The 17,708-nt window shown below is 41.6% G+C and overlaps 1 protein-coding gene across 1 annotated transcript in view; it reads right to left on the bottom strand.

Moving 5' to 3' along the window:
- Window positions 1-2,820: 2,820 nt before the first annotated feature.
- Window positions 2,821-17,708, bottom strand: part of DENND6A (DENN domain containing 6A) — a 69,490-nt gene continuing 54,602 nt past the window's right edge. The window contains exons 18-20 of the mRNA XM_053296770.1: window positions 16,389-16,491; window positions 8,781-8,855; window positions 2,821-5,964 (exon numbers count right to left, since the gene is read on the bottom strand). Of these exons, the coding sequence (XP_053152745.1) occupies window positions 5,839-5,964; window positions 8,781-8,855; window positions 16,389-16,491 (304 nt within the window). The 3' untranslated portion in view covers window positions 2,821-5,838. The remainder of the gene's footprint in view (window positions 5,965-8,780; window positions 8,856-16,388; window positions 16,492-17,708) is intronic.

Genomic DNA, 17,708 nt, shown 5'->3' with positions numbered 1-17,708 from the left:
CCCTTGGAACTTGATTTTTTGGGGTTTTTTTTGTTTATTTGACATATTTTATACTGCCTCAAACTCACGTCTCTGGGAAGTTTACAACAAAGCAAACAAACAGAAAAAGTTAAAACATCCGTTAAAATAAATAAATAATTGTTGGCACTCAGTGTGCATCATCCCCTAGTTGCAATGTTGTACTAGCACAACAGCTGGCTGTTTTGAATTCCTAGACTGCAGTACTTGCACAGGTATCCTCCAAACTTAGGAACACAGGAAGCTGCCATATCCAAAGCCAGACCATAGGTCCATCGTAGCTCAGTATTGTCTACACAGACTGGCAGTGGCTTTTCCAAGGCTGCAGGCAGGAATCTCTCTCAGCCCTATCTTGGAGATGCCAGGGAGGGAACCTGGAACCTTCTGCTCTTCCCAGAGTGGCTCCATCCCCCAAGGGGAATATCTTGCAGTGCTCGCACTTCTAGTCTCCTATTCATATGCAGCCAGGGTGGACCCTGCTTAGCTAAGGGGACAAGTCATGCTTGCTACCACAAGACCAGCTCTCCTCTCCACTTTGCTTCCAGTAAGGGATGTAACTGGATCTTCTTGCCTGAAATCCATTATGTTTGTTCTGAAGACAGCAGATTGAAGAGATGTATAAAATACACCTCTGTTCTCTCCCTTTCACTCTGCCTGCCAACAGCCTGACTACCTCAGCCCTTGCCCCCACTTCCTTTATCTCAGAAGTCTTAAAATCATGCAGAAGTAACCAATATTCAAGCCTACCTATTGAGATGCACTCTTTAAAGACATTATTTTTCTTTGGAAAAATTCTTGTCTTCAACTCTGTTTGCCCCCTGGGCTATTCTAGGGCAAAACTGCAGTCCATACCTGATCTGAAGTTACTCATACTTGCTGGTTTGGTGCTAGGAATCCTGGGCTTAGCTGCCTGCTTCCCTATTTGGTCAATCAGTTGCAGTAGGAGAAAGCGTTTCCTCTAGCCTTAGAGTAACACCCCCAGCTTCAAAAATTGTGTTTCCTGAGCAACTTGGTGTCCAAGGTCAGACCAACAACTTGGTTGGGTGCACACATGTATAGGACATAGGATGGAGTAAGCATGGCAGCACTACCTAGGTACCTCTCTCATTTCACATAGGTTAACTGGGCCCAACCACTTGTTCCAACCCCAACTTTTGTTTCTCTTAAATACATTGATTTTGACACAATAATTTGATGTAAGTTTTTAAAAAGACTTTTAAAAACTCAGCTGTTCATTTTCAGAAATCAGTGTTACCACTTTCAGTGTTTGAAAAGGGGTGAGGACCTTCATTGACAACTCTAGCAGAAGTATTCATCACAAGAAACCTGCTGATTAGATCACATGCTATTACAATGCATCTAGACCAGCTGTTTTTCATGCAATTTGCACTGTGCCTTTATTTGTTTTGAAGGCAAGGTACACATCTGCAAGCAAACAGACTGGGCAGCAGTTTCACAATGTCCCTCTCCTCCTGGTCATTGATGGCTTGTTCATCTTCACTGTCAGAATCATTCTTAAGAAGGCTGAGTATTGTTTTGCCCAATTTTCACTTAGGTTCATTTGCTAACACTTTTTTAAAAATAGCAAAAGCCAAGCCTAATTCACAATTCCACCACGATTCAGCTACTTTATGATATAATGTCAAGGTGCTGGTCCAATCTTACCCACCCACGCACCAATCCCCTAGAAAGTACAGTAAACATATTTCATTGATTTAATTCCAAGGGGCTGAAAACATGTATGTATGGAAAATGAGTTAATTATTTTCAGGATATGGAGGGTAAAACTGAAATGAAGTGTGAAGGATGTGATTGTCTGGATGAACCCTTACAAAGGAGGCAAAGAAGCTATTCACATGCAAAACTGGGCTAAGGGAACCCAGCCCAGTTTTGCAAGCATGTGTGAACAGTCGGGATCTCACCCGATCCCGGTGGCACCATGGCAGCAAACCCACCTATTGAGCCTCCCCTCAAAACCGGTTTAGGAGAGTCAGCACTCTCTCAACCCCATCTGAGTGATCATGTGTCAGCCATGGCAGCTTGCAGCCACAGCTGGGAGACTTGGGGAGGGGAGGGGGGTCCCCATAATGCATCACGCACTTGCACAGTGCATTACTGGAGCTCCGGTGGCAGGGCAACATGGGGTGGCACGTCCCGACACCACGACCCTTGGAGCCACCGGCAGGAGGAGCGTATGCAGAGAGGTAAGTACTTTCGGGCGTCTTCCCCACAAAAACAAATAGCCCTTTCTCACTGCACGGGAGAAAGGGCTCACTGCTCATTTGTAATAGTAATATTAGCCTTCTAGACCCTGCAGATTGAACACTTGTCTCATGATTTCTTGGGGCCACAGGCTTCATTATGTAGATTCTCCCTGGGATGATGCTTTCAAACCACTATGGACCTGTTGCTCTCAGAATTGTTATTACAGTGCAGCAAATCCATCTTCTTGCTCTCTTTCTTCAAAGCTGGCTGTATAGTCCAGGGCTCAGAAAAAGACACAAGGGGACAGGCTAGTCTGGGAATGCATTGCAGGAACTGTGACAGCTGCTACCGAAAATTAGCAGATATCCTAATCCTATGCTTGTTTGCTCTGAAGCCAGTCACACTGAGTCTAATGGGAGTTATTCCCACATAAGTGTGCTTAAGATTTCAGCCACAGCATATATGTCTCTCTTCCTTTTGAAGTAATCATCAGAGTGATAAGCAAGAATGAACTTTTGCAAACTACTGAATAGTTCCAAGAATTCCTTTGTATACAGGATCATTCCTGTTTCTTTCACTGAATAAAACTGAACAAAGTTTATGTAAAAGTGAAATTTATTTCCTTTACAAAAATACATTTTGAAAATAAGCTAATGTAGCTAGTTTCAATATAACTATGCAATGCTTCAGTTAATGAAGATACAAATGTTTACTGTATTTAGTGGCCATGTTTTAAAATGCTACTTATCAGCTGTGCAAAAAAAAAACACACAAAAAAACACCAATAACAATATGTTAGGTAAAATTAATGCAATAGTGACATAATTGTAGGTAATCATTTTATAATTTGATTTCAGCTTCCAATTTCGAATTCATATAAGTGAATATTAAAAATACATCTTCTTAAAAATAGAGAGGGCAGTTTATAGCTAGAAATTAAAATACTCTAAATACAGTAAAGGTACAAAATATCATACAAAAGCAGTTTCTCACAACAGCCCTGCAATGTCATCTCTATTGTATCCAAATGTGTAAAGTGTGTAGCAATACTGATCATTGCAAGATTTGACCCAGTTTTTGCATTTGTTTCCTAAGAGTAAGTGTACACACAATACTGGTACACATCAGCATCAATATGATATTCACAGAATGATTTCTCCAAGTCTCATTTCTCACAAAGCTATTATCAAACTGTGACAGAGCAATTCTAAGCAGGTTTACTCAGAAATAAGACCTAATGAATTCAACTGGGCTCACTCACTAATAGAAGCATACATAGGACTGCAGTTTTAAAATTCTTGTATTCTAAAGAAGTTACTTTTAACAATAATTTATTGCTAATAAGAATTGGGTCCTAACACATATTTATAGTATGCACGTTGTATTTGTGGTTTGCAAAAGCCCTTGCTAAAGAGGGATAAATAATGCAGCTTAAAGCAACCCTTCCTTCCTACTCCTATTTTTTCTTTTAAAGAGAAAGTTGAAAAATATAATATTGACACAATAGGAAAGCACATTCCCCCCCACCGCCAAAAAAAAAAATTGTGATGGACAGTGATCTGATGTGAGTTAGTGTTTCAATAAATATTTAATTGATATGCTTTGGAGTAAATTACCATTACCCAATCAAGCAAAGGATTCAGCATCTCCACATGGCCTGCCCTTCTGTATTAGCTCCAATGCATGTCGGGATGCCACGTTACCTGGCCACTTGGGTGGCCCTGTGGAGACTGGAGAAGGGCATGGCATTGCATCCCTCCTGTGGGGCTTTCATTCCCCTCAGGGGGCAGTAGGGATGAGAAGGGCCCAGGCGGGTCGGATCCCAGTGGGGTTGAGAGGGCAAGGCAGAGAGAGCTGCAGGAAACAGCTCCAGGGAGACAGCTAGGTTGGGTGTGGCAGGAAGCAGGAAGCAAGGGCAGGAAGGGGGCGGGGCTGGAAGTTGGCTTTAAGCCCTGTCAGCTCTGCACTGGGGTATTTAAAGACAAGGCAGCTGAGGAGGAGGAGCTGCTTCTGAGCATGGGAGCCAGGAGTTCTCCAGGAGAGAGAGCTGGCTGAATATAGCGAGCCAGGAGGAGGACTCGGGTGACAAGCTAACCTCCTCCCCTGGCTGCTCCTGAGGCTGACCTTTTGGCGGGTGCTCCAGTCATTCTGGAGTTCAAGAAGGGCTAGGAGCCCACCTCGTCCCCTGGGAATCTGACAATGGACAAAAAGGTGCCACAAAAGAAAACAACTTGTATCTAATACATAGAGAGGTGGGGCTGGCCTGATCAAGAAATCATCATGAGGCACCTCATTCCCCAGTTGTTAATCCATGGTGTCAGTAGAGACAACTGCAGTCATATGTTTGAAAGGAAGAAATGGAAGAGATGTACAGAGCTTGCTCTGTATCTAATAGTCTCAGTATTGAGGCTTATGTAGTATCCTCTGCAGTGACCATTATATATAATTCAATTCCAGTTAGTCTTTGAAATTTGAATTCTGCCATGGCAAGTTTAAATTTAGACTTATGGTAAGAGTTTAAGACCACTGACAAGAAGCACTCACTTAATTAAACTTAAAAGTAAAAAGAAAAAAAATACACTGTCCCCGTTTCAAGCAATTTATACTGACAGTATTATTTACTAACCAGCAGTAGAAAACAGATAATCTTAGGCAAAAGCATAAAGCGTAGTAAATAAATTATTTTAGACTTCAACTACTCAACATCCATTCTAGAAACAGCTATGTGACCAAATGAGAAACCATTTAAGCTATTATGCACTGAAAAGCTCAAGTCATCATTGCAGAGCTGCTGGGATCAAAAGCATCCCTGCAGGGTAGTGCACTCCTCCCTTCCATGGTTTGATATAACTATAGTTTGCCATGGTGTCCAAATTGGGTAAACTATCGTTATTGCTAGCCACAGTTTGCCTTCAAACAGAGGTCTAAAACTAGGGACTGAAGTAGATTTCAGTCCCTGGACTGGAGGCAGACTAAGCTTAGCAGTATTTGTAGTTGGTCCAATTTGAACATCATGGCAATCAATGGTTATTTCTAATTATGGAAAGGAGGAGTGCATGAATTTGAGGGAGCAGAAAGAGAAGGATTCGGCAAGCTTATAGGACATTCCCAATTGCTAAACCATACTTTGGAGATCAGTTCATGGCATCTATAACATTTAGTAGGCTGGCATTTGATCTCTTAACAGAAGCTAAAATATCAAAGCAAAATACTCACTTGAGAGTATTCATCTGTTAGCCATTATTTTAACTGGGATAATCTTTGAAGTCAACATGAATATTGCTTCCCCTGAGTTTAATACAAACAGAGCAGCACCAGTTTAACAACATTTGTAATGTCTGCACTGCATGGTGGACCTGCATGTAGAAAAGTAAGATGCAATTTTCCATAAGAGCACTTCATTTTAAACATAATTGACAAAAATCCTTTGCAGTTTCCTGTATTCAAGCTGAATGTCTCACTGTCTGCTTTAAAACCTTTTTTTTTTTTAGCATTAACAGTGTCTATTTCTACAAGTGCAACATACTTCTGACATCTGCTGTTCTCTGAGAGCATCGTCTCTGTACCTTTGAAATATATGATGTGGTATATGTGACTGTATACATATCTATTTAGTCATGTTGTGCCAGTTTTAATCAGGATACCCTGTAAATCTTCTGGCAGTGCAAGGATAATTGAATCAATGTGCATCTGTAATTTTTCCATAGTGCCAGGTTTCACAGGTAAGGTTTCTCCATCAGCCTGTAACCACAGAAAGTGAAATTAAAAATCTATGGTAATTTCAAACATACCATGAGAAGTCAATGTTTATGGAAGCAATCAAAAGCCAGTGTGCAATAATGGTTAGAGTGTTGAACTAGGACTGGGGCAACCAGAGTTCAAATCCCCATTCAGCCATGAAACTCACTGGGTGACTCTGGGCCAGTCACCTATCTCTCAGCCTAACTTACTTCACAGGGTTGTTGTGAAAATAAATATAACAAGGTACACTGCTCTGGGTTCCTTGGAGGAAGAGCGGGATATCAACATAGTAAATTAAATAAATTTTGGAGACTCTGAAAACTAAAATCCTCCATATTACTGAACAGATACATTAATCTTGGTAGAAGCATCAAAAAAGAGAAATAAAGTGGCTCACACTTATGGAACTCTCTGCCACAAGATGTGGTGATGGCCACCAGTTTGGATGGCTTTAAAAGGGGATTTAAAGGTCATGGAGAACAGGTCTATCAGTGACTACTAGTCTGGTGGCTATAGGCCACAGCCTCAGAAGCAAGATGCCACTAAATACTAGGCTTGAGCCCGAAACGTTTCGGAGGCCATTATTAAGGCCTCCAAAACGTTTCAGCTCGGGGGGGGGGGTTCAGCGTTTCAGCGCCAGTGGGGGTGGTACTTTAAGGGCGGGGGAGGGTGTACTCACCCTCATTGTTTCCCTCATCGGCTGGAAGTAGCGACCACGCGTGCGCCCGTCACGCACGTGCATGCAGACGCGCGCATGCATGCACACAACGAGCACATGCGCGGTTGCTACTTCCAGCCACTTATTCTATCTATTTATTTATTTAACATATTTTTATACTGCCCATAGCTTACGTCTCTGGGCAGTTCTGGTCGATGAGGGAAACGGGGAGGCAGAGAGGAACGCTGCCGCCCCAAGGGGCTTAAAAATAACGGAGCGCTGGCGGGGGAAATGCAGCAGGACGAGTGAGTACACCCTCTCCTGCCCTTAAAGTACCACCCCTGCCGGCGCTGAATAACATTCGTGCACATCCCTACTAAATACCAGCTGCAGGGGAGCAATGGCAGGAGAGGTGGCATGCCCTCACCCCTTGCCTGTGAGCTTCTTGAAGACAACCGGTAGGCCACTGTGTGAAACAGGATGCTGGACTAGATGGGCCTTGAGCCTGATCCAGCAGGACTATTCTTATGTTCTTAAGGGAGGTTATGAGAACCTCTATGGCCGATTTGTGCAAGCTGAGCTCAGCACACAGCCTGACTTAAAAGCTTCCAAGAAGAGTTCTCTCTTGATTTTGATGGTTGCACAGTGGAACTTTATATACCCTTTCAAGTTAGAACCCCTATTGCTTTCCTGAAATTTTCAAATTAAACATGGCTTGTTTCCAGTGGAGAAAGCTTGAAAGTTTTCAAGAATGATCTGAGGCAGTTGCATGTGACTTAGACAGCATATAGGTTTATAGCATTTATTTGTGAGGGAGATATGCAAGGCCTACACCTGCTGCCCTCCTCAGAAGGGTGCAACAAGTGATCCTTTTCTCTGGTTTCACTAGAGCAGACACATAAACATACTCCTCAGAATCCTTGTCTGCAAGTCTTGTTCTGAGTGGGAGAGAAGAGAGTGACTCTGGTGTAAGAGCATCTCATCATTTTCCCTTCAAGACCAAAGTTGGGCTGGGCTGTTGCTTCCAAGGAATAACAACCTGCTATTCCTCCAGCACCCCCTGCAATCTCATCTACAATTTACTCCCTGAGAGGTTTTACCAAATGTATCTATAGTAACTGCATGGGGTCACCAGAGGGAGCTACTAACAAGCATATTTACCACAAACACATTGCTGGAATCTCACCTACAACAGCAGGGAAATGCTAGAAGTGTGGAAGTGATATACCCTCATAGTCCAACCTACCACAGACACAACTGCCTAAAAGCGCTAGAAGGGGAAAAATACTGCAAGAAACAGATGCAAAAACTGGGCTTAAACAGGTATAGAGGGGGTCAGGAACAGAAAAAGTACAGGTAAGGGAGTCATGAATGATAACAAGCTATAAAAAATGAACCTAGGATATCGATTATCAAAGTCCACCCTTGTAGTCCTAGTCCAGTTGGGAAATTCTGCAGCATGTTCCTCAGTAATTTATCTGCCCTCAATCCCCTTTTCTGGTAAGGCAGGGAGAGTATATGGACAGACACAGAAGTCACAGCTATCTGCTGAATTTCCTTTGGGCAATTCTAGCTGCTGTGTGAATGTCCTTGTTTTCTCCTGACAGAGAGAACATACATATGCAATAGTTACTGACTGACTACTTCCAAACTAGTTCTGCTGCCCAGCTAAGCAAAGACCAAGTAAGGTCCAGAATGGATCTTCCCATGTGACAGAAATTCAGATCCACGGGTATACAATGTTGAGTGTATCTCAGAGGTCTCCAAGAATATTCTCCAGTTTTAATCATGTTTGGATTTTCACAAAGGCTTAATAGACTTACTCCATAGTTTTGTCCTATTTCGTAGAGACTCCAAAAAAGACAAGAAAAAAAATCTTTAAATAAACTGTTATTCCCCTCTAATTCTAATGGCCTCAAAATAAGTAGCCATCTGCATCTGAGCATTCTTGCAGTCATGTGTCCACTGCATATTTTGGCTGTTTTTGTTTAAGCACAAACTGTTATGAAGAATTTGGGAGACACCAAAGCACCTCAATACACACTTTTCAAGGATTCAAATTCTGATGGCACATTATACTTAACTCTTAGATTAATTAAAATCCACATCACAGAAATATTGGTAGGGACAATAGTATGTTTTGAATACACTTACTTACCAATCTATCCTTTAATTTTAAGACTAGGTCCACGGTTTCCACTTCAGTGTGTTTCTGACTCCAGAAAAGCAAGTCCTATTAAAAAGGATATACTTATATTCAATTTTTCATCTACGATAAACAGGTTGCTTACCTGTAACTTACAATCTCTGTGGGGATCCATGGTCACTCACAACTGGGTTTTCTACCCCTGTGCAGTAAGCCCATGGAATAATATTTAGCTCCATTTAGGCGCTCTGGCACTTTAAGGCATAGTGATATCAGAGCCCTCAAAAGGTGCCTACAGAACCAGCAGTCGAGGGCCTTCCTCTTCAGTTCCTGAAATGGCCACTGTGAAGAGACTGACAACATCCAGAGGTAGAAGACGGCAGCAAGAGTCACAGCAGCACAGGTGTGTAGACAGTATGTGTCAAAAAGAAGCTAGCAGAGGTGATGGCCAGGCAGGTGTTGTGAGTGACCATGGATCCCATCCACAGAGATCATAAGTTACAGGTAAGCAACCTGTTTATCTCTGTAGGGATCCATGGTCCCTCACAACTAGGTGAGTGACTAGTTCCTGTAAAGAAGAGGTGGGTGCTAGCGGTTACAGTACTTTCTTTATGACCGTCTGACCAAAATTGGCCTCTGAAGCAAATCACAAGTCCACAGCATAGTGTAGGACAAAGGTCATGTCTGAGGACCAGATAGCAGCCCTGCAAATGTCCTTTATACGGATGCCTGGCATATGGACATTCAGCTTGGGTAACCTGGAGCCAACAAAGTGGTCATCAAAGATGAAGGTCGACGGGAGAACGATGTTGCAGATTTAGCCGAAGAAGGAGAGGGCATTCTTGTCGATGGAGCGGTTGGTACTCTTGGTGCTAAGCCCGACTTAATTGGTGCCGAATTTGCTCTGGTCGACACCCTCGAGGAAACATGCTTTTCCTTCTTTTTGTGGGGCTCTCCCAATGAAGAACAGTGGAGATCATGCTTATGCCATTCACACCCTCTTTCCATGGCCTTCTTAAAAATGCCAGTCGAGTCCGAGGGCATAGACGTTGATAGTGTGGGCACTGAGGTCAATGGTGCCGACCTGCTAGACGCCATGGTTTTTGGTGGCGATGGCGGGCTTGACGTCCCCAGGAGAAGGATATTTTCATACAGAGATGCCTTTAGATGAAGTTCTAGGCTTAGTTGTGGCTTCTTTTTAAAAGACAGACAGATTTATAGGCACTAATGTTGTGGGAGTCCCCCAAACAAATTAGGCAGTCAGCATACTCATCTGAGGAAGGCATAGTACCTTTACAGGTTGCACATCGTTTAAAGCTCTTTGGGGCAGACATAGCTAAGTCTGAGTATGGTCCAAGTCAGCAAAACAATTCTGATAGAATTGTAGATAGAATGCCTAAGCCAAAGGGAGTAACAAGTCAAGTACAGAAACAGTCCAAGGTCAGAATATCCGAGCTGAGAAACAGTCCAGAGTATTAAGCAGAAAGAATCGTCAAGAATAGCCAGAGTCAAAAGTCCAAATATTTTAAAAGTATCTAAATTTCTTACAGGAATGAGGGAAAACAGCAGCAGATCCTTCCCGAGGCAGCGTGAGCAGCAGACGAGAAGGAACTGAAGAGGGAGGTGCTCGACTGCCGGTTCTATAGGCACCTGTGAAGGAACAAGGCCTAGACCTCTTGGGTTTCTGTAAATAAGCCCCTGTATTATTATTATTATTAATATTCCCAAACCTCTTCTTGTAAATAAGCCCTGGTAAATGAATTGTATATTATATTCCCAAAACTTCATTATTGTAAATAGGATTCTGTGGTTGCAAATCCCTGTGCATGGAGAAAGCTGGCAGGGTCAAAAGTTCATTCTTGTTTTTCTGTAGTTTCATATTCGGTTTAGCATTCTGATGGTTGATTTGTGAAGTGGGGAGATATCAAGAAATGGAGGGAATTTTCATTTGTTCTAATTGGATGGCTTAAAAAACTGTTGGGCCAGATAGACTGTATAGATTGGGAGTGTTTTGAGAGGGAGGGGAGTGAAGTCAACAGTGTCCTGAAACAGAGTCTTGGAAGGAGAAGTCAGAGAGTCTTGGAAACCAGAGAAGTCAAGTCTGCTGGAGAGAATCAGAGCTGAAGGTTGAAGAAGACAGAGAGGCCTGGAAGTCAGTTTGCTGGAGCGGGGAACTCAGCTGAAATCACTAAGAAGAAAAAGAAGAGCCAGGCTGGATTGAACCCCAGACCTGTGCGGTAATCATAGCCACCCAGCAAGCCAGAAGCTGACAAGAAAGCACAGAGAACTCTGAGTAGGGACCAGTATAGAGTCAGGTAGTAGATACGTTTTCCCAGTTCTTATTTTCCCTGACCTGCTCTGTTTATAACTGTTTTGAATTTGGTTTTGTGTTTTTTTAGCTGCAAAAGTAATGTTCTAATTGAACCAACTTTTCTAAAAGTAAATTTTCTTGATTAAAAAAAAAATCAGAAGCTTGTTGATTGTCTCCACCCCACGCCTATAAGCCTTTCTACACTACTGAGGTTTGGTTTTTTGTAACTTTTAATAAGTGTGAAGGGCTGTTGTAGTGGACCCAGCCATACCAAGAGTCCACTTGGTGGCAGCGGTAAAAAGCTTAGGAGGAATAGAGGGCTGCCACACATGGTGGCAGAGCTGGGAACTGTCACCTATGGTAGTGTGTTGGGATAGCTGTTCCTCCACAGCACCCTTTGAAGGCTCTGATATCACTATGCCTTAAACCAAAGGGCTGGAATGCCTAAATGGAGCTAAAGATTTTTCCGCGGGCCTACTTCACAGTCGCAGAAGACCCAGTTGTTAGGGACCATGGATCTCTACAGAGATAGGCTGGTAAAATACTTCACTATTGTAGCATCATTAAATGTCTTGTATGACTACTTCATTAAGTGCCTTTAAACAAACAAATGCATTTTACCAGATACAGTCTTCTTCTTCTGTATAAGCTTATTTCTATAAAATGTTTGTCTCAGTAATTTTTTGAACTGTCATGTACCTAATGTGAAAGCAGTGTTAATTTCCTATGTCACACTAGCCAGATGTTAATTATGGTTACTTAATATTCCAATACCACAGAAGCCCATGGCATGATGATTTCCTCCATTATTTACATTTTGAAGGCTGAAAGTTTGTCCTGTAATTAAATCTATGCCAATTTCAGGTTTTGAAAGGTTCAAAGAAAAAGTTAATTTTACCAAGTTTCCTCTTTAAGGCATAGACCTGGGATTGCTCAACAGATTAGTTACCTTTTAAAACCTTTACTACTTTTCAACCATTTTGTAAAAATGAGAGAATAGTCTCCATCCTTAAAATGGCTGGGATCCAAAGATCCGACAGTGCAAGTAGAAAGTGCTTCTATCTTTTGGTTGCTGAGGTTTGCCTTGTCATTATTAGCCCATATAAAGTCAGAAAACCCTTCAGAGTCACTTTTCAGGGTGGGAACTACAAAGGGTGGGGGGAGAATAAGCAGGAAAGTTACTTCTGCTCATATAGTAAGATCTTGGAATCCAAGCAGGCGACATGTGCAATGGTGATGATATATCACATTAGTGATTCAAAGTAAAGAGTGTTGGTATTTGTCCCATATTAAATTAAACCACAGTAAAAAGCATGTGTGGGTGTCCCTCAACTGTGTTTTGGAGCACAGGTTTTTCCTCAGAGAGATCTGAGAAAATTCAATATTGTCAGGACAATATTGCAAATTTTATTCTGTTTCTCAACTGTGTTCACAGCATAGTGAACACGAGTTTAATAAAAGGTTACCCAAGATTGGTCATGATGGGGGTAAACTCCTATGCTGAGGGGCAGTTCTAAAATTCACAATTTTATTTATATTTATTTATTTATTTATTGTTGAATTTATATGCCACCTTTCATTAAAAACAACCCCAAGGTGGTTTACAAAAGTTAAAAAACATAGAATAAAAATGACAATTAAAATATTAAGCAAAAAATATAAAACAGATCTAATTTTAAAACTATAAAATACAAACATAAAAACTATAAATGAGTAAAAACACATAGAAGCAGCAGTAGAAACAGTCATGTAAAAGCCTGGGTAAAAAGCCAAGATTTAAGAAGCTTTCTAAAAACTGTGATGAAGTCCGAGGAGTGAATGGCCACTGGGAGAGCATTCCAATAGTGCTCCTGCAGCATCTCTCACTCCCGCTCTGTACACCACAGCAAAGTAGATGTTTAGACAAAATGTGCACACAGATTCACATATAGTGCCATGTATAGGCAGATGGGATGATATGCTGTCCAGTGACAATAGTTCCTCCATGCTGCAAAACTCAATTATAACTTAATTCTAGTCAGAATCCAACTACAGCACCTATTTCAATATTAAAGTAAAAGTAAAGTGTGCCGTTGAGTCAGTTTTGACATCTGGTGCCCACAAAGCCCTGTGGTTTTCATTTGGTAGAATACAGGAGGGGTTTACCATTGCCTCCTCCCACTCAGTGTGAGATGATGCCTTCAACATCTTCCTATATTGCTGCTGCCTGATATAGGTGTTTCCCATAGTCTGGGAAACATACCAGTGGGGATTTGAGCCGGCAACCTTCTGCTTGTTAGTCAAGCATTTCCCGCTGTACCACTTAAGGTGGCTTTTTATTTCAATATTAGGCACTGGTTAATAATAATACTAAACAATACTGGTTAGGACCTAAAGAGGCTCAAGTATATAAAGCGTTTCTGTGCATGCACAAAGGAGGGGCTCTCTGGTACCCTTGTCAATGCTGCTCTGAAGAATTGCCCACCTTCAGGGGCAGAATTTCAGGAGGTGTGATAAGACTGAAAACTAATTGAAAAGCCCCAGTGTGCATATGGGAGACTATGCATGGCTCTTTAGATCCAGGCATTTATTAAATATCACAAGATAGTTTCTATATGATAAAAAATATTTTGCTTGCAAGGAGAGTTCTTGGCCATACAAGGTAAACTGGATTTTTAAATACAAATTGTCTTTTGTATTTTTATATATATTTATTTTAGATTTTTATACCACCTCACCCAGATGGCTCTAGGCAAATACACAAACAGATAAAAACAAATAACTCATTAAAACAAAATTAAAACCAGTTCAATAATTTCAATACTCACTAAATGACAGGCTAAAAAGATGTGTTTTTAGGACTCTTTTAAAGGCTGCTAAAAAACCTCATATCGGCAGCCAATGCAGCTATTTTAAAAGAAGCATAATATGGTCCCTCAGAGAAACCCCGGAAGCCAATCTGGCTGCTGCATTTTGAACTAACTGAAGTTTCAGTATGACATACAATGGTAGCCCCACATAGAGCTCATTGCAGCAGTCAAGCCTAGAAGTTACGAGTGCACCAGAGTTTTGAGATCATTATAGTTAAGGAACAGATGCAGCTGTCATATCCACCAAAGTTGATTGAAAGCGCTCCTGGCCATAGCCTCCACCTGAGACACCAGGGTGACTGAGCCTGGATCCAGAAGCACTCCCAAGCTAAATACCTGTTCCTTTAGGGGCAGTGCAACCCCATCCACAACAGGAAGTTCTATCACATCCCTCGAATTATGACCCCTCACCATTAGTACTTCCATTTTGTTTGGATTCAGCCTCAATTTATTATCCTTCATCCACCCCATTGCTGCCTGAAGGCAGGCATTTAGGGGAGCTATGCCATTTCCTGATGATGATATTATGGAGAAATAGACTTGTGTGTCATCAGCAAATTTATAATACCCTGCTCCAAATCCCCTGATGATCTCATCCAGCAGCTTAATGTAGATGTTAAAAAGCATCGGGAATAGGAAGGAGCCCTGAGGGACACCATACAATATGCCATGTTTCACAGAGCAACTATCCTCAAATGACACCATCTGAAATCTGCCCGAGTGATAGGAACAGAACCACTGCAAAGTAGTACCCCTTATTTCCAAATCCCTCAGACAATTCAGAAGGATACCATGGTTGATCGTATCAAAAGTTTCAAAAGCAACAGCAGTCACACTCTGTTGATTCCTTGGTATAGATCATCCATTAGGCTAGCCAAGGCTGTCTCAACCCCATAGCCTGCTCTAAAGCCAGTCTGAAATGGGTCTAGATAATCAGTATCCTCCAAAACTACCTGGAGTTGATCAGCTGGATCAAAACTACCTGGAGTTAAGAGAGGTGCGCGGGAAGTTCACTTTTGTCTATTATGTTTGTTATGGATATTATTGTTAAAACTAATAAAAATTAAATTTGGAAAAGAAAAGAAAAAAACTACTTGAGTTGATCACTCTCAATCGTCTTGCCCAACCAAGAGAAGTTGGAGACCGGCCTATAATTATGCATCACTGAGGCCTCTAGGGCAGGCCTCTTAAGTAAATATCTCACAACTGCCTCCTTCAAACATGGAGGCATCCTGCCTTCCCCCAGTGAGGCATTTATGATGTCAACTAGGCCATCTCTAACAGCCTCCCTACTAGATGATATAAGCCATGCTGGGCACGGTTCCAGAGGACAAGAGGTAGGCCAAACACCTCCAAGAAGCTTGTCCACATACTCAGGAGTCACAAATTGAAACTGATCCTTTCCAATCAAAATGAGAGGAGTTAGTGGACACCCCTACCATTGACACTGCTGTTGCGGTAGATTCCAAGCTGGCCTAAATCAGAGATATTTTATCTGCAAAAAAGTTATTAAAGCCATCACAGAGGGATGATGAAGGCTCCAAATTCAAGTTCAGAGTGGAGTCAATCCCCTCACTATTCTGAACAATTCTGCTGGATGTAATTTTGCAGATGCAATACATGCAGAATAGAACTGTTTCTTTGCTGCTCGTATTGCCACAGTATTAAGTCTTTAAATGGGCTGTGTGTTATATGTTGTCAGATTCAAGTTCTCCTTCATTTGCACTTCAGTCTTCTCTCTTGCCACTTCAGCAACTGTAGCTGTTCTGTATAGAATGGGGCTGATTTTGATGTGGAACAGAGAGGATGCTCAGGGGCAACTGTATCTACTGTGCAGGTAAATTCCTCATTCAAGGTTTCCACTAGGGCATCAACAGAACCACCAGTAGAATCAACCCAGAGGAGAGCTGGTCTTGTGGTAGCAAGCATGACCTGTCCCCTTAACTAAGCAGGGTCTTCCCTGGCTGCATTTGAATGGGAGACTTGATGTGTGAGCACTGTAAGATATTCCCCTCAGGGGATGGAGCTGCTCTGGGAAGAGCAGAAGGTTCCAAGTTCCCTCCTGGCTTCTCCAGGATAGGGCTGAGAGAGATTCCTGCCTGCAACCTTGGAGAAGCCGCTGCCAGTCTGTGCAGACAATACTGAGCTAGATGGACCTATGGTCTGACTCAGTATATGGAAGCTTCCTATGTAACTCTAAAACCCTCCAAGGCCTCTTGGAATCCTATGGGATCCAATAGCATTCTCGGGCGGACCATCCTAATAGGTCCTGCACCCATGCAAAGGTTGGCCCTACGACCAGCTGAGATAGGCCCACAGTTGCCATGGCCACTTTGAACTCCTAAGTTACACCAGACAAGCTAGTCCGAAAGTGAACACTGAAGTCCCAACACCAAAAGCCTTTTATACCCACAAAAAGGACAATGAATAAAAAGTGTAATGCAAAGCCTATTTTCTAACCTCATTACATAGTGCTTCTAAATGCAGTGCCTCTAGCTTCTGTGTCATTTCTTTCCGCCGGGTCCTGAACCAACCATCAAAGTTAGGAGATGCCAAAAATCGTCTGTAAGACAAATAAGACTATTAGCTTAATTAGTGGAACAATGTGATACTAGAATCAACTTTATAACCCTCTGTCTTCTAAGTCAAACATGTTTTAATATTTAATGTGACAAATTCCAGTATATCAGAGTACATCTTTTTAGTACGATGGATATTTATATACTGCTTTTCAACAGTTGTTAGAGTTATTTATATTGAAAAATAATAAATTAAATGAAGAAATAAAATGGTTCCCTGTCCACAAAGGACTCACAATCTAAATTAGGTTGTGAGCCGTTCCAAGTATGAAGGGGTAAAACCAAGCCATTTGTGGAGAACACTGGACAATTGCGCCTATACCAGCTCTTGTAAGAACAGATCTGTGCTTTCTCACGAAAACACTTCATACAATATAGTTATCCATGATATACAAAGCAAAATGCTACTGTGGTTATATCCATGTTAAAATGCTTCCTCTTGCAATGGTAGTGATTCATATCCCCAACATGATAAAGTCAGCAGTCTGAGAGACTTTGGGCATTGCAGAGATGAGCCTTTTAAGGAGAATGGGAACTTAGTAGAAATATATATAAATTAAATAAATAATGATATTTTGTGAACTGCCTAATGCCTTTGGAGCCAGGCAGTATAGAAATAGGATAAAATAAAATAATAAAATAATAATGATAATTTTAGAAATGGCTAGTGATGTGATATGCATACCGAAGCGATAGTTCCAGAAACTAGAATGATGTATCAGCATGGATACACTGCTGAACAAAGACGTAAGATATCTGCATTTAAATATCAGATCAACCATGGATTCACTGGGTTACCCTGGCAAAGTCACTTAAAGGTGTTATTCCCAAATTATGAAGAGTAATATGAAGAGGGGAAAAGCAATAGCTTACCTCTTATGGGCTATGGACTTGAGGGTGAATGACATGACTTAATAGTTATTAAGTACTGCTCTGTTATTTATATAAGTTACTAGTAAGAGAATACAACTGCCTTTCATGCTGTCCTCCATTTCTATTTACAAACACATTTGTTTAGTGGTAGGAGCATTCTGAGTGCAGAATGGAGCACAGAAAAAATGCAAGTCCTGTTTAGAGGGTTTATAAAATATGCATTGAACAAAACAAGGCAGGGCAGAGGAGAAAGGAACTCCTCTGAAAATGGAACAGGAGCAATTTATATTCCAGTGTTGATAAATGAATTTATTGAATTCAATGTTGT

Source organism: Hemicordylus capensis, chromosome 2 (assembly GCF_027244095.1).
Source record: "Hemicordylus capensis ecotype Gifberg chromosome 2, rHemCap1.1.pri, whole genome shotgun sequence".
NCBI lineage: Eukaryota > Metazoa > Chordata > Lepidosauria > Squamata > Cordylidae > Hemicordylus > Hemicordylus capensis.
This window is presented reverse-complemented; position numbering and strand designations above follow the sequence as displayed.